The sequence below is a fragment of the Lissotriton helveticus genome, chromosome 6 (genome assembly GCF_964261635.1).
Source record: "Lissotriton helveticus chromosome 6, aLisHel1.1, whole genome shotgun sequence".
Taxonomy (NCBI): Eukaryota; Metazoa; Chordata; class Amphibia; order Caudata; family Salamandridae; genus Lissotriton; species Lissotriton helveticus.
The window spans coordinates 1,598,511,850-1,598,533,695 of NC_136067.1; the positions used below are offsets into that span (position 1 = coordinate 1,598,511,850).

The 21,846-nt window shown below is 45.4% G+C and overlaps 1 protein-coding gene across 4 annotated transcripts in view; it reads right to left on the reverse strand.

Annotated features, from left to right (window-relative positions):
- Positions 1-21,846, reverse strand: part of LOC144761836 (uncharacterized) — a 538,733-nt gene that overhangs the window by 360,527 nt on the left and 156,360 nt on the right. For all 4 annotated transcript variants that reach the window (XM_078647062.1, XM_078647060.1, XM_078647063.1 and 1 more), the window contains 2 exons: positions 9,105-9,271; positions 3,857-3,987 (listed from right to left, as the gene is read on the reverse strand). In XM_078647062.1, the coding sequence (XP_078503188.1) occupies positions 3,857-3,987; positions 9,105-9,271 (298 nt within the window). The remainder of the gene's footprint in view (positions 1-3,856; positions 3,988-9,104; positions 9,272-21,846) is intronic.

Here is a 21,846-nt window from a genome sequence, read left to right on the forward strand (position 1 = left end):
GCTTTGCATTACGTGGGTGATAGCAGGAACCAATTTCTGAATAAAATACATATTACACGTTTAGTTATGCATCACTTTAATCGGGCCAGGTGTATGTAGCAACATGTGCAGCTGTGAATGCGAGGGAAGGCGTATAGCATGTGCATTGATGGCTCGAGGCTATGTTTTTGGCATTGCATGGAAACCAGGTGGGGCCAGGATCACACCACGTGACCAAATAGTCATGGTTAGGCTTAGAAGTAGGCATGGATGAGTTTGAATGTGGAATGTACCCCCGCTTTCAATTCTCACATAAGCTAATGTCAAATTAATTTCCTGGACTTTTTGCGGCAAAAATGGCTATTTCTTATGCACAGAGCCCAGGCTACGGCTCGTAAATTACAGACTGAGGTCTGTAAACAAAACGCAGCAATGGTATTGATTGCTCCCAGTCAGCCGACTACACCGGAATGCCAGACTATGCACAGTATAAAGGAAGCAACTTTATTCAATAAAGTCCAGTTGTTGGATGTACTGTGTGTTTCAAAGACCTACTGCGACTGCCTGTTTAGCGCCAGCGTCCCATTGAGGGCTCTCCACATACTCAAATATGCTGATCAGACTCTGTCGTTGCTGGTTTGTTTGTTTGCCTTCGGTGGTGTCATGTCATCGAGAGCTGTATTGACTTCCCCGTCATTGGCAAGGCAGGCACTGCGAGTCACGCCCCAAAGCGACCGTTGTGGCTAATTTACATAAATAATTTTGTGCGCTCCCCATGGCATGTTCTCGAGGCATAGGATCGTTAATTGAGAACCACCCATCGGAAAACAGGTGAAATTCATATCTCATGGCTATGGAGATCTCTGCAGGCAAGTCTTACGTTATATGTGCTAATCTTAAATCAAACGCCAAATCTGACCCTCCTCCGATGCTAAAGTACCCGCTACGAGTCCCTTGATGCACATGCTCAGTTTGAGTGCACTAGACCTGAACAGTCCTCGAAAGTGAGTCGTCCTTTATTTTGTTCATGCTGATTGAATGTGCTGTCTACCGGGACACCGAGGACCTTCTGTCTGCAGGTATGCTGTGGTAGGACTGGACTGCAATAACGTGCATAACAATGTCGGGCTGGAAGGCCAGTAGGAGTTTTAGGCTAACTAGTTAGGGAAGTTTCACGAACAACGTTTAAGGACTGTAATTTATTTGTTCGCTATCGTGGAGTTATTCATTATTATGTTGATAATCCTTATCCACTTAATTTACACATTATTAGCGCATAATTTATTATGGCGGTAACACATTGACACAACCGATTTAGTAACGCATGCACCCAGTTAAAACACTCACACGTAGGCCAGTGTGGTGCATATGCCCAAAACTCCACTTCTCCTAATGGCCACCATAGTTCAGATTTCTACTGCTCGTTCCCGACTTCCCGCCCCCCCCCCCCTGTCCGTGTGCTTCATGTTTTTCCTGCGACCTTCCCGACCCCCCTCCCGCTGTCCGTTCCCGCCCCCCCCTCCCTGTCCTTCATGTTTTTCCTGCGGCCTTCCCGACCCCCCCCTCCCGCTGTCCGTTCCCGCCCCCACCCCCCTGTCCGTGTGTAAAGTAATGAATCATGACGGGCTCGTGGTCATCCACATTTACCTTTGTGAAAGTTCTTGGTGATCCAGTACCTTGGAGGTGTCATGCACAAGTCCTTTTTTGCCTATTTGACGGTGTCAATATGTCTTACATGCCTTGATGCACATGCTCAGTTTGAGTGCACTAGACCTGAACAGTCCTCGAAAGTGAGTCGTCCTTTATTTTGTTCATGCTGATGCAATGTGCTGTCTGCCCGGACTGGGTTTCAATAAAGGGGCAGAAGGCTTGCACTGCGAGGCGAGGCACACATGCGGCTGTCTGCGGGGCTGACGGGGGCAGGCGCGTCCTCACTGTAGGAAGACTCCTCTGCAGCCCACACCGAGGACGAGGGACGCACATACAGGCACACACACAGCCACAGACAGACACCACAAGAGACATATAAACACACACACTTGCGAACGCAGAGACAAGCAGAAAAACTCATGCCCCCACAAACTCAAGCGCGATGAAGCTCATGCACGACACATACACAAACACAGGAACACTCCCACCAACACATCCGTGATAGATACACACACACACACACACACAGTCTCACACAAACACCGGCGTACACTCACTGCACGCACCGACAAACGCTCACACATACACAACCAAAAAGTGAAAGTGAAAAAAACATTTTGGAGAAAAATCACGTGATGTCACAGAAATCGCTTCATCTCTTAGTGGTGTTTAATGTAGGTGCATTTACAAACCCCAGCCCTCACAAAAGGTGTCGGAAAGGACTCAGACCTGGCAGATACTCTTGATGCCCCTGAGCAACAGTAAAGAGCATGTTCACCGCTGAAGAGAGTGACCACTTCACCATTCATCCCTTTGTGCCTGCAGACAGAGCTGAATACTTCACCTTTCACCACTTTGCATCTGCAAACAGAGCTGACCACTTCACCAGCTGAGCATCATTTGCACAAGCGTCATTGACACCCCATACTACCGATATTTTTATTACATATGGTACCCACAATCACTTCAAGTACGTATGTTGTGATCGGTAGTCTGTCACCTGCTATACATTCCACCATACAGTTTAAGATTCTTTTTTGTATTTGTATTCATCCATTTACACCCTTTTACGTTAAAATAGCTATAGTTTTACTGTATAGTTGCCATAAAGCTTATAATATGGTATAGTGTGCACTTTAAAAAAAATCACTCCACTCCAAACAAAAAAGCATGAATAAAAAACATTGCCACTTACAATGCCAGTAGCTCCAACTCCAACAAATGTGAGACCTATTGCAATGTAAATAACAATGCCATTTATTTATAAGTAAAAAAAAAAAAGAAATGTCATGAGCAATGCCAATAGCTCTAACTTTTCCAAAGGCGAAACCATTGCATTATAAATGCTTGTTTTTTTAAGGTAACAGGGTGAGTTTTTTTAAGGTAACAGGGTGAGTTGGGAGAGGAAAAAGTGGAATATCTGCATGACTATTCTGTCCGGCTCAGTTTTCTTTCTTGACCCAAAATCCTGAGCGATTCTATCTGGCACCACTGTGACACTACTCTTCCAGGTCTAGCACTACCCTTATTGCATTCCGCCTCCCTTCTCTTCTGTGTCAATCCCTTCAGACACATCCCTCCTTTTATCAGCCATCTGTAAACATTGCCCTTTTTGCCTGGCCCTATCCTTCCCTGGTATTTACTCTTGTGAGTGCCCCCCCACCAGCACTGTCTTGCCAGTGGGGGCAATACTGATGTTCTCTGGTTCCCACACCCTCATTTGGTACCATGTTATCTTCTCTGTACTACTGTCATCTTCTCCCAGTTTTCCATTAACATAACATATCATAACATAACATAACGTGTATTTGTAAAGCACACGTTCACCCGGAGGTATCTTGGAGCTGAACAGATGTTTGTTACCCAACTCAATGGTACTCATTTTATCGATCTCCGATGGATGAAAGGCTGAGTGAACCCGCTGGGATTATTTATAACCTGTGACCATGTGGTCAAAGACAGGCCTCTGCAATGGACGCATTAGTCCACTAAGCCACCAGCCTGCCACTAAGATGGCAATCAGAAAAAAGGCAAAGATAGGAGAGCATTCATGCAAGTTAGATTTGGAGTGCATCTCTTGTAATTACAATTGTAATAATACACGTCATGTACTATTAGTTATGATAAGCAATAAATAATCTCAAACATGAATAAGGCCTTTGATGTTGACATATTTCTTTATACATGTAAACAGAAATTAATTAAAGACTGTTAAAATCTTTCTTACCTTCCTCTTATAGAGACTGGTCTGTAAAATGCAGTAAGAGACACTGGACATTCATATGCCATTTTATCTTTGATATCTACAAACGAGATGAAACACGGCAGCTGGAGACGAGTGACCAAAATCTGATACACCTACACAAAAAATGAGGCGTTTAAAAAGCATACCAGGGAAAGTTCACATCCATGATAACAAATATGGCCTTAGTAAAATTAAACAAGATTTTTTGGGGTTGAAACTTTTCTTTATTTATCAACATGTTGTAGAAACAACATTACATAAACATCATGTGAATACGTAGGTGCAAGAAGATGATCGTACAGTATTATTCCGGTCAAAGTCAGACACATCAATTAAGGCAGTTCTACCCAAAGCAGGTTCAAATACAAGCATTAATCAGCAAAAAAAACATTGGAGCAACTGGGAGATGCAGCTCATAGGCAACTCAAGAGAAAGGGGAGTTGTTGAGACATGAGAGATCTATCACATCTTTAAGCTTCAGAATCAGCATCCTCTTCACTAAGATCACCCACAGGGGTCAGAAAACAGTCCTCACAGTGTCAGCCACACTTCCACATTCTCCTGAAGCTTCTCGTCTGTTCTAATACTCTTCATATATATCTCCTCTGCGACGGACCATTCCATCACATTCTTCGCACAGCACTCTAGCAATGGGGCTAGCTGCCCCATCAACACAATCGCAACATGCCTCTTAGCCAGCACCTGTGCTAATTGTAGGAATTTGTAACCCATTTTCTTGCCTTGGGTCTCACTCTATTACCCAACAAGCAGACTGGGGCATGAGGACACCACGCTGCACTGTGGTTCGCATAATAATCTCCACTACCCGAGTCCAGTAGGCATGCATCAAGGGGCAAGCCAAGTGCTTAAGTCTGCCCCCACAAAACTACAATGGGTACAGGAAGAAGGTCAATCAGGATACAGGCAGCTAATGGCATCATATAAGTGCGATGTAGGAAATTAAGATTCAATGAGCTTGAACCGCGCATTACCAGAGTCTGTTCGAGTGAGGGCGCTCACTCTTGTCCATACCTCAGCCATCATAGGCCCGCCCAAATCCCTGTACCAGGCCTTTCGAGCTCACAATGGCCCATGGGCAACATCCGCCCCTATGGCCTTATACAGTAGTGATACCAAGTGTCTCCCCATTCTGGAGGGGCCGCCGGGAAGGTCCCTCCAAGTCTGCCAAGCAAACTCAGCCAGGCCCGCATATTGTGAGAAGTGGCCAGGACCCACACCAAATTCAGTCTGGGCATCCTCAAAGGAGATAAACGTTTCACTCCGGCACAGGTCACCCCCAGTTATCACAACCAACCTACCTCCCGCCACGCTTGATAAGTCATATGGTGTCGAATCAGGGTAAGTATACATACTTTCAATTCCCTATGAAAGGGAGCTCTACGCAGCACTACGTTTAGTAATTGCTGCCACACTCTCGCCATCTGCCTGACCAAATAGGGTCGGTTTGCCGTCACCCCTGAGCTCTCCATCAATCATACTGAAAGGTCCTCAGCACCCATAGACCCTGCCAGCTGCCATTTTCCCCAATTATAGCCTTCTGCCAACCATCTAGCTGCAGATCATTGTGTCAGTGGCAGGTAACAGAGACCTCAGCAGTTCAATTTCATGACTGCCTGCTCCACCATATGCAAATGGATGCGGAACAATTGCTTGAAATTGAATTCCTCAAAAACTGAAGTTCTGTTGTTTGGTAATAACCCTTCCTTTTGGTCTCCTAACTGGTAGCCTCAAGAACTCTGCCCACTCCAAGTAGCAAAGTAAAAAATTGGGAGTAATCTTTGATACTAAACTATCCTTTGATGGTCAGATAAATCATATCACATCGTCCTGCTTTCAGATTTTGAACATTCTTAGAAAAGTCTTGCTCTATGTTCCAATGACCTTGCAAAAACTGTAGTTACGGCTCTAATTCCCTCCAACTTGGATTACTTCAATGCGCTTTTCACCAATATTTAAAAAAGCTTTCTGAATAAGCTGCAAACGCTGCAAAACGTGGCAGCATGATTACTTCTGAGCATTACTCGACATAAATCTGCATCTCAAGCCCTGGTCAAGCTACACTGGCTTCTCTTTAGAAAGCACATCCAGTTCAAGGCTCTCTGCATAGCCTTCAAATCCTTATCAGGCCTTGGTCCAGCTTATCTGATACAACGCTTTCAACGGCACACCCCAACACGATCTCTTTGTTCCTCCACCAGTGGAAACCTCAAAGTTCCTAAACAAGTCAACTGGGGTAGGAGGAGCTTTGTAACCTGCACAATGAGGCTGTGGAACTCGCTCCCCCTAGAACTCAAGAATAAAACAAATGTATTGGAATTCAGGAAACATTTAAAAACCTGGCTATTCAATAATTAGCCCACTTTCTCTTGAGTTCTTAAACAAACACTGTCTTTCAGCCAGGTTCAGCACCTACATGCCTTCGGGTAAGAGTTGCTCTTTAGAAATCCTATTTTCATTTAATTTCATGCTGCATCACGGCTGCCAAGTAATAGAGCTCCAACCTCAGTGGTTCCAACCCTCCATCCTCATGGCTTCTCATCAAAGTAGTCCTTGTCACCCTGCTGTTTGCCCGCCCAGATCAGTGATGGAAGCAGGGGGTCTAATTTCCAGATAACCCATGCAGGAAGGGGGCAAAAGGAGTACTGTATGAAATATAGGCAGCGCGGGAGAGGCATCATTTTAGAAACAGCAATCCTGCCCATGAGGGACAGCGGCATGTTTTTCCAGAATGTTACTGAGGACCACAGGGAGTCCAGCACTCGGCACATATTATATTGCTTTAGGACCTTCTTTGAGAGAGCAACTTTTATTCCCAAATAGCGGAATCTAGTCAGTTCCCACCAGAGGCCTAAGTCTGGAAGGGTCTTCATTGGTGTTCCCATCACTGCCGCTAGACGGAACAACAACGACTTTCTCCTGTTCAAAAGTAACCCTGAGACCGCATCAAATTCATCAAGAATGCGCACAAGATCTTCCAGCATCTCCTGTGGTGCCCTGAGATAAAATAATGCTTTGCCTGCATACAGCCATGCCAGATGATTAGTGCCACTTACCTTTATACCCCATTGGACAGTGATTGCCAGGGGCTCCAATGCCAGAGTGAACAACAAGGGTGACAGCGGGCAACCCTGTTGAGAGCCCCTTCACAGTTCCCAGTAGTTTGAGCAGTAATTCCCCAACCCTGACATTTGCACTTGGGTTTGTATGAAGTAATGGGAGCCGGGCACGGAATTTCAATCCAAACTCTTACCCTCATACACCGAGACTTTCTTTGTGGTAGTCTAGGGTGTGACATAAATATGCCATTGAATGTTTAACCACGATTGTTATGGACAGGATGTATATCTTTCAAGACCTACTTCAAGAGGGGTAGGGCAAGAGTGAACTCAACTACCACCTGCCGGATACCTTACATCAAGCCCGACTTGGGAGACCTTCATTGTCAAGCAGCGAGTCTGGGGGAGGGGGGGTGAAGGTGAGTTTCTAAGATGTATATCTGATCATATGACTCATGCGCAACGATGATCTGCCTGCTTAATGTTCCCATTTTCCTTCTTATAACTGTACCGTGAGACATTGTATGTTGCTCAGGTTGGCAATGTAATGATATTATGTTATTCTTTGCTCTCCTTTTTCTTTTATCTTCTGCTGAGCCCAACCTGTCCCCCCCTTTTCTTCCTTCTAAAACCTACTTAATAAATGTGTGATAAAATGTTTTAATATTATTGATATGCTTTCCCTGGTTGAAGCAGTGACTTGTAGCTTCCCTAGAATTAAGTTTCACTAAGCAACTGATTAGAAATCTGTCCGCTGTAGACGTTACTTGCCTTATAACTTCTCAAGATTATTCCACAAATGGACACTGTAAGGTGAGAATATACATTATTTTGAAATATTAAAATAAAGCAACAAAAGGAATCTGAATGTTAGTGGGCAAAACAACATCATTCATCATTAGAAAATATAATGTAAAACCAGCAACATGCCAGCTATGCACTGCAGAGAAAATATTGGCCAGGGCCTGACTCGAGGTAAATACCCAGGAAGGCTCTGCCTTCATTTTAGTTTTGGCGGAAGAGTGCAGTTTTGCCTGTAGAAGAGTGGCCTCATTCTCCCACAGTAGTCCATCCCTTATTTACAATTTCACATTTAACCGTGGCGCAAGCACTGGCTTGGTTATTTCTCTGGCTCTGGGAAATGGGTAAATCTACGAGTCACCACTGTATAAAAGTGTTCTGACTTGTCCACCTCCAATGCTAGCTGTGTCTCAAAAAATAAAGAGGTTACCGCTGGGTAACGAAGGACAGCTTAACAATATGGAGGTAATGGCTTATGGGAGGCTGAAAAATTAGCTCTTTCACTTAATTAATTCTCTTCCTATACTTAATCATCCTACTTTTTGGACGAATGCCAAAACTACCTACCATGTGCTTCATCATAAGAAACTAAGTCATGACTATTACTGAAATTAAAGTCGCAGTAAGTAACTCCTTCATTTACCTTTAGTCTTAATGTTCAGCATTTTTGTTTCCATTAGTTCTCATGGGGCTTTCTTCTTAAGAACACCAGGCATTAATAGTCAGTATTCTACATGCAATTTAAAATATCACTTGGAATAGAGTAATGGCGTAAATGCGAGTCTCCCTATTTATTTAGTTTGGGGTTCCCTAGCCTGCACAGTGAAAGAGATGCTAGAAAGACCACAGTGACACCTTCTGCTTTTCCCACTGGATTTGCATTAGCCAAGCTCACAGATTTACGAATTATGATAAACATGTAGTATGCTATAAACCAAGAGGTACTCGAAGACAAGTGTTCCCTTGAACTTACTGACCATTATATGTTCAAAGAAATAACTAGGATTCTTAATTGTTTTTTTCCTATGTCTATAATAACTTTTCTCCACAAAGTTCTCATTCTCTATTTGGGTCCAAACAAACATATATGTTTTTCGGCTATATTTTTCAAGAATCACTGCTTAAGCTCCTTCTTCCATAGGTAGTTTCTTTTCATTTCTTTGACAGGTTCTGAAACAGGTTGTTTTGTATTTGTGGTTATATAAATCCAACCTCATATATTAAAAATTCAATTTTCCTTCATAAATGAAGTAACGCAGAAGTAGAAGCCTGATGTGACAAATGCCAGTGGATATAAAGATATGAACAGAGTGAAGATAAAAAGAGACATTATATATTTTTTGCCACAACACCTGAGATTTCTTGCCATCAGCAGATGAAACTTCCACTTCTATAACTGTATCGCCAATTGACAAAGAGATAGGACCGATCGCCTCTATTCCATTCATCGTCAGCTTCATTTTACTATCTGGAACCAACGGCTGTATGTGTAGAGTGCTACAATAGTATGGAGCAGAACCTGCAAGTATATGATCAAAACATGGTGGGCAACTTTAGTTACAGAAGCAATTATCAGAGTGTCCCAGCAAAGCATAAGATAAACTGAAGTGAGAAAAGGGAAGCATAACATGAGAATGCATAGAGGGCATACAACATTGGTGCTTTATCTGGCACGTGATGGTGCCTACTACTACAATTAACAGGTAAGGATTTCAGCAAAGAGCACAGGGATGCAACCCCCAAAAAAATCTTGAATTATGAGGTCACTATTTTAGTCTAAACTGTTAGAAAACTACTGCTCTTTGATGCTGCAAGCAGAAGATACATTATTATATGTGTTATCAACTTTCTGTTGTTTCCAACAAGTATAGAAGTTGCATTAGTTTGCTGAATTCCCCACTTACCTAGACATTTTCACAACTGATTTTATTTAACAAATCTTATATAGAGTCCCTTTAGCCAGCGGTATTTGGGCACTTTACAAACAACTCAACATTCACATCAAACAAAATACAGTAGAAGGAAGGGGGGGAAAAAGCAGTATGAGGCTCATAAGCAAAATTCATCCAGAGGTAAATTTACGTATTTCAACAGAACTAAACACTATACTACAGTACAGTGGGAGAAAATAAGAACAGAAGTAAGAAACGCAGAGATGGATTTACAACTTGGGAGACAGGTAGCATAAAAAGATGCTTGGGCATCACGTGTGTCTGGAGGCAGAATATATGAGATGAATCAACATGTAAGACCAGGAAGCAGAATAAGCTAACATGGCAATGGACAATCAAAGGTTATTCCAGGAAGCCAATCGACTCAGAAAAACCTGGCCTCAATCAACCACGTAAAGAAAAATGATAAAGATTATTGATGTGTTACAATACACACCTAAGGCATGTTAACTCTTGAAAAAATATCACATTTACACCATCATTTAAAGATATATGAGAACAGGAAAAAAATTCAGTCATTGGATGACTGCACATTTTTACCCTGATTATAAATATACAGTTATGCTGCAAACACCACGAGCAGTAGTTTCGGGCACAAAAGCAACAGAAATACTATAATCTGCAAAACACCCATATTTGGTAAAGAAGAAAACCAACAAAAAGGTTTGCAGTGAAAATTAATAACACCATAAGGTAAGTAGTAATATGACTAACACCAGCTCTATCATGTGGAATCAACATTCAAAGACAACCATGGACATTGCTTAGGTATTTCACCTTTTAGTTTTAACTGATTTAAACCTGTAACAACTCATCAAAAGGAAGATTAAGAAGCTCGGTTGAAACCAAAAACCACAGTAATTGTGCCTTCATTACTAAAGATAATATTATAAATGGTTAAAATACCCCAGCCAACCATTTTTCTAAATTGCACCTTGTTTGAATATTACAGACGTATAATTTCAAAGCACAATATCAATTTAATTGCAATTATATTACTCATACCTTTTTCAAAACATCTTTTATGTGAAACTTTATTTTGGTTATAAAAACAGAGAGAGAAACCAGGTTCAATCTTTAGAGAACTGCATTATGTTCACTAGAGAAAAAAACTTAACACAGCATTACACATGGTTATTTTGAGCATCAGCCTTATTTTAGTGCAACATGTGTGTTTTTTACTATGTGAAAAAAGTGTTCAGGGATGATTTGTAGTAAACCTTTTAACACTTGATACATAAAAATGCATTCAAAGCATGCTGTTTGTGTAGAAAAGAGTGAAAACTGTTTTTTAAATTGAAATCTTTTTAAAGCTTTTCAATTTGAAGACTGTGGGACCACATTTTATTGGGGTGAGGTCCTCGATGTTTATGTACAGGAGGCTATATGTCGTCATAGGGAAAGCAGGGGGTCGCTTGTTTGATTCATGGCACTGCTCAAGTGCTAATGCTCATTTGTGGATACTTTATGACTGAATTACTGATGCATTTAAGCCAGTTTATAATTAGCAGGTCTGTTCGCAACTTTTAACAAAGGTGTTGGGAATTTGTTACTCTTAGCTTTGGCCTGCTTTAGACCCATATTAGCCAGGTTCAAATGAAAAATGACCTTGAGCTTTCCAGCTGGTTAACAGTTTAAATTTTTGTTTTATTTTCATGTGAATTCGGCGTTAAAACACGTATTCTAGTCACTGAGAAGGAGGCAACTAAAATCTTCTTCAAAGGGAAAGTTTTCCAGTCGGAGTCCATCAGTATTTTATCTTTGTAGTTATAATGTCCTTGTGACTGAAGAGCAAAGCCCCCAACGCTGACACGCGGTCAACTGAGTTTTACAACGGGGAGCAACTAACTCCAAAAAGTGGTCCCACAAACTACATTTAAAGGACAGGCGTCATGTTTGACTACTCAAAATTATATTAAGCTTTTAATGTGACCAATGTTAAGTTTTTCTTATAATACATCACCCAGAAACACGTTTTTCACATTGTAAAAGGCACATTTTGCACTTAAATAAGGATGATGATGGAATTATTCACGTGCAATGCTCTTTTTCGCCAATGGTCCTAATTCACTACTCTATTCTGAAAGATTCAACTAGTTTTCCTCTGACTTTCTACCTAAAGGTTTTCACACAAAAAGATTTTTGAAGAAGCTGTGATCACTGTAAATACAATTAAGTCAATACAGTGCATTGACCTTACACATCCAACCCTTTCCTGGCGTCACAGGGAAGCAACAACGGCTCTACGTCCACAGCTGAAGTATCAGGAAGCAGATGGACAGTAAGAAACTCACAGCCCTTTCCAGCACCACTGCCACACCTTACATTTGGTACTTTTTGTGCATGTCACAGGGGAGGATGGTCGCGTCTCCCTAGGCTTGTTAAAGTCCTGCCCTGATGCGCTTGCTTTGTGCTACCCTGGTTATAGTAAGTAAGTGTGCTCTGCTTCATCTGTTGCTGTGGTGGGATGGGGTGAGAGACACCCTCAACTGATGGTCCCTCATAGTGCTAGGCTGGGGGTTTCCCAACACCACTAGGGGCCAAGTGTGCACCTGTAGGAATTTGGGGTCCCAGTAGGCTTTTCTAGTGTTGTGAGTGGGGGCCTACTGTTGCACCAATTATAACCAAGGTATACTGGTCAGGCTTGGGCTCCATGCAGGCAATTGCTCTGTTGTGGGGTGGAGGGCGAGGGGTCTTTAGGGATACCACCACCTCTGCAGGTTCCTCAGTTTGCACCTGACAGGCATTTGTTGTGCTTCGAAGGAGGGACCGTACTGCTGCTTCCAATCCCCCATGGCCGAAATGCTGCGCCTGCAGCAAATGGTGTCCGGGCAGGCATTTCTTCTGTTGCTGAGGTGGGAGCCATGCCAATGCAATTTTATCTCAACTCATTTGTCATTTTAGACTTGGCAATATCCAGCAGTGTCCTGTAATGAATAAAATGCCTGCACTAATATGCCAGGTGCATCATTTGTTCACTGTTTTAATCATTTAAGTCCAGCCATTGTTTTATTGTGGAGCAGAGCCAACCCCGGCGGAAGAATAACAGCCTACAGCCTGAAAGCCAGACCACAGGAATTTAGTGGAGTGAGAAGAGAAGCAAACCCCAGTGGAAGAGCATAGTTTGTAGCCTAAACTGAATACATACCAAGCAATACACCCAAAAAGAGGAAGGGCCACTATATGTGATGACAAGACGGAAAGCTTCTAATTTGTTTGCCAATTGGCTATTTCCATGTCTGCCTGTGTGACCTTAAACTGTACGTACAAAGATTGTCCTTATTGGTTTTTGGGGTAACCCACTCCCCTTGTCCTCCCCTCCGCAGGGGAAAGGCTAGCGCGGCTGGCTACCAAAAGCCTGCAGACTCTCTGAAATTCAGAGGTTCACCAATTCAGTTGTGCTAAGTTTCTAACCTAATTAAGATATAAGTTAGAGGCAGGTGGAAAGTAGCAGTGCTCCTAATAATCCTTCTGTCCATACCACTCAAACACTTAAGTTTGTCATTACAAATGTAATTCCACCTATACAATAAGGCAGCAGTCTTTCCGACTCAGGACAAGTTGCTACCTACTTTCAAAATAAGAATCATTCATTAACACATCAGCTTGTGCTGATGTGTGGTCTTACAGTTGTTGATTCAAAACTGTTTTTTTAAAAACATTAGTTCGTGTCACAGTCCAACCTCTAACTATATCGTCACTTTAACTGTTGTTTTTTCAGTGAAAGTATACCCGCCCCCACACACACACACACGCACACACACTCTTGAATCTTAATTTAAGCAGCATTCATTTTGGGGGCCAGGTACATATGCCTCATTAGACTTTGTCCCTGAACAAACAAGAGATAAAAAGGCAGAAAAGGGAAAAAGGAGGAGGAAGAGAAAGACAGAAAACTGTGGCAAATTGGAAAGTAGGAATGAAAAAGTAACTGGTAAGAGTGTGATAAAAGGGCAAAGAATGAAGGTTAGTAGAAGAAATATACGTGAAGTGGAAGGAGTAGTTTCTGTCCTGTAACTCCAGTTCTGTAGTAGGAGTATCTCTGTTATAGTCATAATCTAGTGAATAGTCCCGCCCATGTGCGTGGATCCTGGAGCAATCAAAAATAATCTCTTACAGTGTCGAAAAATGCAGACCTGCACAGACACTTAAGAGAGAATTAAAGACAGATAATGCAGCCTATAACACAGGCTACACTGTCCAGTACTTCAACTAGAAATTCCACCAAAAAAATCCACAAAACAGCAAAGCCTGTACAGATTTCCCTTGCTTCAGCAGCAAAAACCCTCTGGAATGATAGAGAGGAGGATCTGGACAGACAAGCCCCATAGGCTGCCATTATGTGGCTCAGAACAGGATACTGTGCCTTTAAGAGAACTTTCCAGAACTTCACAGTATCCCAGAATGCACTGCAGGTCCCTTTTACTTTCAGTTCTTTTTGAAGGCGTAACATGCCAGACCTGTAGCATTCCTTACATGAATATCTCTCTCCACCGGGGAGGAGGGCGGGCGCTTATGACTATAACAGAGATACCCCTACTACAGAACTGGAGTTACAGGACAGAAACAACTCCTTCTGTAGTAGGGGATCTCTGTGTATAGTCATAATCTAGTGAATAGAATGGCAAGCCCATCCCCACACCAAAGCGGCGGTGGAGAAACAAGAAATAACACCACTATTGTGCGAACAGATTTCGCAGCGAAGCCTGCCCAACCTGAGCGTCTGCTCTGGCATCAGTGTCCAGGCAGTAATGCTTAGCAAAGGTATGAACCGACTTCCAAGTGGCTGCCTTGCAGATTTCTGCAATTGGAACATTACGGAGCAAAGCAGTCGTGGCAGCTTTGCCCCTGGTGGAATGAGCCTTAGGTTTACCCCCTAAGGTCTTATTAGCTTTTTGGTAACACAATTGTATGCAGGACACAATCCACCTAGAGATGGACTGCTTAGAGGTAGCAAGACCTGTCCTGACGGATCCACAATTGATAAACAATTGGTCCGACCTACGAATATCTTTGGTTTTATCCAGATAAAATTTTAACACCCTCCGAACATCCAGGGAATGTAACGACCTTTCCGCTGGAGATGAAGGATTCTGAAAAAATGTAGGCAAAGTTATAGTCTGGTTGACATGAAAATCAGAAATAACCTTGGGAAGAAACTTAGGGTGAGTACGCATAACAACCGTAGCAGCATGAAATACAGTATAAGGTTCTTGGCAACACAACGCCTGAATTTCACTCACCCTGCGGGCCGATGTAATGGCCACGAGGAACGCCGCCTTCCAGGACAGGTGCTGCAACGAAGCCTTATGAATAGGTTCAAAAGGCTCCTTCATCAACCTGGACAGCACCACATTCAGTTCCCATGAAGGCGAAGGAAGCCTGACAGGAGGAAACACTTTCTTCAAGCCTTCCAAAAAGTCTTTGATCACAGGGATCTGAAAGAAGGAAGTCTGTGAAGGGCATTTCCTGTAGGCAGTTAATGCAGCCAGATGGACCTTAATGGAATGGACATTAAGGCCAGACTGCGCCAGATGTAGAAGGTATGGAAGGATGACATCTTCCTTACATGACGTCGGGTCATAGTTCTTGGACTTGCACCAGATACAAAACCTCTTCCACTTGTAAGCATAAGAAGTCCTAGTGGAAGGTCGCTTAGCCTCCTTCAGTATGTCCATGCAATCTTCTGGGAGATTAAGATGGCCATATTGCACTATCTCAGGAGCCATGCCGCCAAACTCAAAGACGAGAGGTTGGGGTGCAACATCTGCCCCCCGAACTTCGTGAGAAGGTCCGGCCTGCACGGCAGCTTCATGTGAGGAAGGAGAGACCGGTGAAGCAGGTCCGTGAACCACCACTGTCTGGGCCATTCCGGGGCAATCAGTATCATCCGCGCCCTGGACTGGGACAGCTTGATGAGAACCGTCGGAATCAGGGGAATGGGTGGAAAAGCGTACAGAAAGCTGTTCGACCAGTTGATCCATAACGCATTCCCCAGCGTCCCCGGATGGTAGTACCTGGATGCGAAGTCTCGGCATTTGCTGTTTTCTGCGGTGGCGAACAGATCTACGTCTGGAGTCGCCCACCTTGCGAAGACTTCTCCTAGTACTTCGTCGTTTATGACCCATTCGTGGTTTTCCTGAATCAGTCTGCTCAGTGTGTCTGTCTGAACATTCTGCACACCTGGCAGATGGGTGGCCGTTATCGTCAGTCCTCGGGCCAGAAGCCAGTGCTAGATCGCCTGCGCCTCCTGCGACAGGGTGCGTGATCTCGACCCCCCCTGCTTGTTGAGGTAATACATCGTGGTCGTATTGTCCGTCTGTACAAGCAGAGAGTTGGTCTGGAAGGACGGGTGAAAGGACTTCAGTGCCAAGTGAACAGCTCTGAGTTCAAGGAAATTGATGTGGTACGTGGACTCCGTCGGGGACCACGTCCCTTGAATCTGTAAGTCTCCGGAGTGCGCCCCCCATCCCTGGAGAGAAGCATCCGTCACGATAGTCTGAGTGGGAATGTCCTTGTGGAAGGGAACCCCTCTGAGGAGATTCTCCGCTGAACACCACCACTTCAGAGACTGAAGAGCATGCAGAGACAGTCGTATCTTGTCGTCCCAAGATCCTCTCCTCTGGTCCCACTGATCCTCCAAGCACTCCTGCAGCGGTCTCATGTGCAGCCGCGCATGTGGCGTGAGGAAGATACAAGAGGCCATCGATCCCAGTAGAGAAGACACCGTCCTCACTGTTGTAGATGGAGTGGTCATAAGAGCCTGAGCCTTCCGACGAAGCGATAATCGTCGCTCCTCCGAAGGAGACACGCTTGCTGACCTCGTATCGATGGTGGCCCCCAAGTACTGAATGCACTGGACCGGAGTCGGGACAGACTTGGACATGTTGATGTGCAACCCCAGGTTGTTCAAGAGAACGCACGTCTTCTGGAAGTGCGCTTGAGCTTCCGAGAAGGTGGAGGCCTTGATCAACCAATCGTCCAGGTACGGGTAGAAAAACACCTTGTTCTTCCTCAGGTGTGCTGCTACCACTGCCATGCACTTCGAGAAAGTCCTGGGCGCAGACTTCAGCCCGAACGGAAGTACTGTGTACTGATAGTGATTGGTGCCGACTTGAAATCGCAGGAACTTCCTGTGTTTGTGTGCAATGGGCACATGGAAGTACGCATCCTGTAAATCTTTTGCACATAGCCAGTCTCCCTGTTGCAACTGAGGATAAATCTGATGCAACGACAGCATACGAAACTTCTCTCTGCGAATCCATTTGTTCGCCTGTCGCAAGTCCAGAATGGGCCTGAACTCGTTCTTGTCCTTCTTGCGGACCAGAAAGAACCGGGAGTACAGACCTCTTCCTCTTTGAGACAGAGGTACATCTTCTATCGCCCTTTTCCTTAACAGGATATCGGCCTCCGCCTGGAGCTCGTGCAGTTGATACTGCGAGCTGACCGGGGGAATCGATGGAGGAGGGCTGATGAACCGAAGACTGTATCCATTGCAAACAATATTCAGCACCCACTTGTCCTGAGTAATTTTTCTCCACTCTGCCAGAAAAAATTGAACGCTTCCTCCCACCGGAGCGGGTAACGGATGAAGGGGAAGTAACCGCTCAGGGTCGAGACCCGGCCGGGCCTTTGTTAGCGGTAGAGGACTGTTGTCCACCTCTACCCTTCTGGCGCTTTTGGAAGGGTCGCCGGAACTGCTGCTGTTGTTGCTGCTGTTGTCCCGAAGACTGTCCTCGTCCTTTTCCCTGTGCACCGAACCGTCTCTGGAACGGGCGGTAGGACTTCTTTTCTTTGGGCTTCTCCAAGCCCACAGCCGTTAGGGTCTCCGCCTCCGCATTCATGCGGGCCATCTCATCATCGGCGTGTTTTCCGAACAGTGTCTCTCTGGAAAAGGCAGATTGGCCACCCGCTGCTGGGCCTCCGGCTTGAGTGACGTGAGCCTGAGCCAAGCATGGCGGCGCTGGTTGATCCCGTGACAGTAACCATGGGCTGCCAACAGCAAAATATCCGCAGCCGCGCTGATGACCTGGTTTGAAACCAAAAACAAAAGACCGTGCCTAAACTGATACTTCATTTAAACCACAATTTTAACTCTATAAGGTAGAAAAACTTATTTCAGCCCGAGATGTTGCTAGTCAATAGCAATTTATTCATTTAATTTAAAGTGATTTTTTACAAAGATTTTTTCGTTTTATATACATGTACTACACCATTATTCCTTATACAAATACTCATTCAACTGGTCAGACATATCACACTCATTCAATATCAGACATCCATATATACACAAAAATGAAAAGTTGCCAGGAAAGAAACTTAGTGATGGGGAAAAGGAAACAAAAAAAGGGGCATACAAAGGTTGCTCAGAAGATAAACATTTGTGATATACCAAACATATATATATACACACTTAGAAATTAATCTCAATCAACTTGATTGATAGAACACACTGTATATACATAAATTAAGGCATCCAAGTTATCAATTTAAGAATTTGGTGGGAGCAACACTTTGTACAGAGGCCTACGCGTTTCGAGTCCCGAGTGGTATCTAGTGGGGGGACTCTCGTCGGGGCCGAAGGTAATATCCTACTGGTCTGCAAGGCCACTTGAAAGGTGTAGAAAAGTGTCTGATGTAGACGCGCAGGTGGTAGCTTTCAGTCTTGGGGTTCACACTCGCTTAATCTGAGCGGGCCCCCAGAGTTCAGCGGCGGGTTTAATGGCCACTGTCAAGGTCAGAAGAGGATGGACGGTGCCCGAGGGGGTGGCCTGCTGGGAGGCTGCACCCGGGCTCAGTAGATGTGCCACACAAACGTTTTTAGAGGGAATTCTTTTACTTCTTTAGAAGACTCCTGCAGGGAGGCTGCACCCGGGCTCAGTAGATGTGCCAAACGAACGTTATTGGATTGAATTCTTTTACTTCTTTGTGGGACTCCTCATAGCAGGACTTCAAAGGAAGATTGAAGTCCTGCTATGAGGAGTCCCACAAAGAAGTAAAATAATTCAATCCAATAACGTTCGTTTGGCACATCTACTGAGCCCGGGTGCAGCCTCCCTGCAGGAGTCTTCTAAAGAAGTAAAAGAATTCCCTCTAAAAACGTTCGTGTGGCACATCTACTGAGCCCGGGTGCAGCCTCCCAGCAGGCCACCCCCTCGGACACCGTCCATCCTCTTCTGACCTTGACAGTGGCCATTAAACCCGCCGCTGAACTCTGGGGGCCCGCTCAGATTAAGCGAGTGTGAACCCCAAGACTGAAAGCTACCACCTGCGCGTCTACATCAGACACTTTTCTACACCTTTCAAGTGGCCTTGCAGACCAGTAGGATATTACCTTCGGCCCTGACGAGAGTCCCCCCACTAGATACCACTCGGGACTCGAAACGCGTAGGCCTCTGTACAAAGTGTTGCTCCCACCAAATTCTTAAATTGATAACTTGGATGCCTTAATTTATGTATATACAGTGTGTTCTATCAATCAAGTTGATTGAGATTAATTTCTAAGTTTGTATATATATATGTTTGGTATATCACAAATGTTTATCTTCTGAGCAACCTTTGTATGCCCCTTTTTTTGTTTCCTTTTCCCCATCACTAAGTTTCTTTCCTGGCAACTTTTCATTTTTGTGTATATATGGATGTCTGATATTGAATGAGTGTGATATGTCTGACCAGTTGAATGAGTATTTGTATAAGGAATAATGGTGTAGTACATGTATATAAAACGAAAAAATCTTTGTAAAAAATCACTTTAAATTAAATGAATAAATTGCTATTGACTAGCAACATCTCGGGCTGAAATAAGTTTTTCTACCTTATAGAGTTAAAATTGTGGTTTAAATCAAGTATCAGTTTAGGCACGGTCTTTTGTTTTTGATTATAGGTGCTCAGCCTAACTGTGTAGAGCCAACTCTTTGTTGTTCATACTGGTTTGAAACCAGCATCCCTTCCTTAAGTATTTCTAGGAAGTCCTCCTTCTTGTCACGTGGCAGAAGGTCCGTCAACTGTTCCAGGGAGTCCCACAGGGCACGGCTGTACCGCCCCAGCAAAGCTGAGTCGCTGGAGGCTTTCATGGTCGTGGAAGAAGTTCCACAAGCCTTCCGACCAGCCGAATCAATCCATCGGCTTTCCTTATCAGGCGGCACGGTGGAGGACGGGGAGGTAGAGTGTAACTTCCTGGCCGCCGTCACTATAACTGAATCGGGCACTGGGTCCATCCGCAGGAAGGCTGGGTCCAAATCCTTTGCTCTATACTTCTTCAGAAGTCGGGAGGGAGCGGCCTTCACCACCGCAGGCGTAAGAAACAGCTCCTCCGCAGGTTCGACCAGCCCTGGCACCAATGGCAGTAGAGGGCGAGACAGATGCTTCTTGTGAAGTGTATCGAATATCACGGACGTCGTAGGTGTAGGAGCCATCACCGTGATGCCCAACTTCGTAGCCCCCCTCAGGAGAACCTCCTGGAACGTGCTAATGTCGTCCACCGGAGACACCCTTGTCCCCGGGGAATCTGACAAGGTTGGCGAATAGGAACGGGTCCTGGAAGAGTCCGTGCGGGACCTGGATCCTCGCCTCCTATGGCGACGCCTAGATCTAGTGGAGGATCTGCGCCGACTCCTAGATCTTCCTCTCCGTCCGGAGCGTGATCTCGACTTCCTAGGACTCGGACGATCCGCCGGTTCCACCGGAGCGGACGTCTTAGGTCTGACCGGGGCCTGCGGCTTAGGAGTCCCTTTGGGAGGGGTCGGAAACCTGGGTAAGGAAGCCGACCTCGGAGGAACCGGGGGCGGCCTCTCTGGCACCGGAGGTCGAGGTACAGGTTGCGGAAGCGGAGGCAAAGGAGGAGGGGTAGGAGCCCTCGGAGGGAGACCCCTCGGCAACGGAGGTGGAGGCGTAACTTGCGAAGGCGTATACACCTCGGAATACACCGAGCCCGGTGATCCACCACCAGCCTGGGACGTTGGTGAGCCTCCCATGGCATCAGGCCTCTTCGACGTCGAAGAACGGTGACCAGACGGCGAGCGTCGGCCCCTCGACGTCGAGCGTCTCTTCCTCGACGTCGACCGTCGTCCATGTCTCGACATCGACCGTCGCCCATGCCTCGACGTTGACTTCGTACGCCTCGACGTCGACTTCTCGTGTCTCGACGACGATCTCTTGCGCCTCGACGGCGACCTCTTGCGCCTCGACGGCGACTTCTTCTGCCTCGACGTCGACCTCGACCGCGACCTCTTCCGCCTCGACGGCGACCTCTTCCTCGACGTCGGATCACTCCTCGACGACGAGGATCCCCTCGACGACGATGTCCTCCTCCTCGCCGACGGCGAACAGCGGTGTCGCTTCGACGGCGAGCGCCGACGCCGGTCCCTTCGACGTCGATCACTCAGGACGATGACGAAATCATCACTGGAGACTTCGAAGGCGGTCTGTGCACATCCCTCGACGTCGAGCGCAGACGGCGCTTCGACCCAGAGCCCTGGGGGGACGGGGAACAGACCGCAGTCATTCCTCTCGACGTCGTGGTCTCTGCAATAGACCTAGACGGAGAGTGGGCACGTTTGCTGGTCTTCCTGCCCCTGGGGAGCCCCCCAGAGGCCTCAGCATGGGTAGAAGGAGCCCCTCCAGACCCACCTTGTGTCTGTAGCCTTCTTTCCTCGAGTCCCTGAAGCCTGATCTTCTTTCTTTGCTTCAGGGTCCGGCCAGAGAAACCCTGGCAGATCTCACACTCCTCAGGAACATGGGAAGAGGGAAGGCAGAGGATGCACACCTCATGGGAATCCGATTTGGCCTTCTTCCTGGAGCACTCCGGGCATTTGTCAAATAATGCAGGCATATTTGACATAAAAAGGAGCAAAAACCCAAGAAGAACAGCACTAAGGTACTTTAGAAGCACTCAAAACGAAATTACTAGTGAATAATCACCAATAAACCCTTGAAAAGGGAGAGCTCAATGCTCCAGGGTCCTGCTTGCAGGAGCCGGAAAAAAGAACTGAAAGTAAAAGGGACCTGCAGTGCATTCTGGGATACTGTGAAGTTCTGGAAAGTTCTCTTAAAGGCACAGTATCCTGTTCTGAGCCACATAATGGCAGCCTATGGGGCTTGTCTGTCCAGATCCTCCTCTCTATCATTCCAGAGGGTTTTTGCT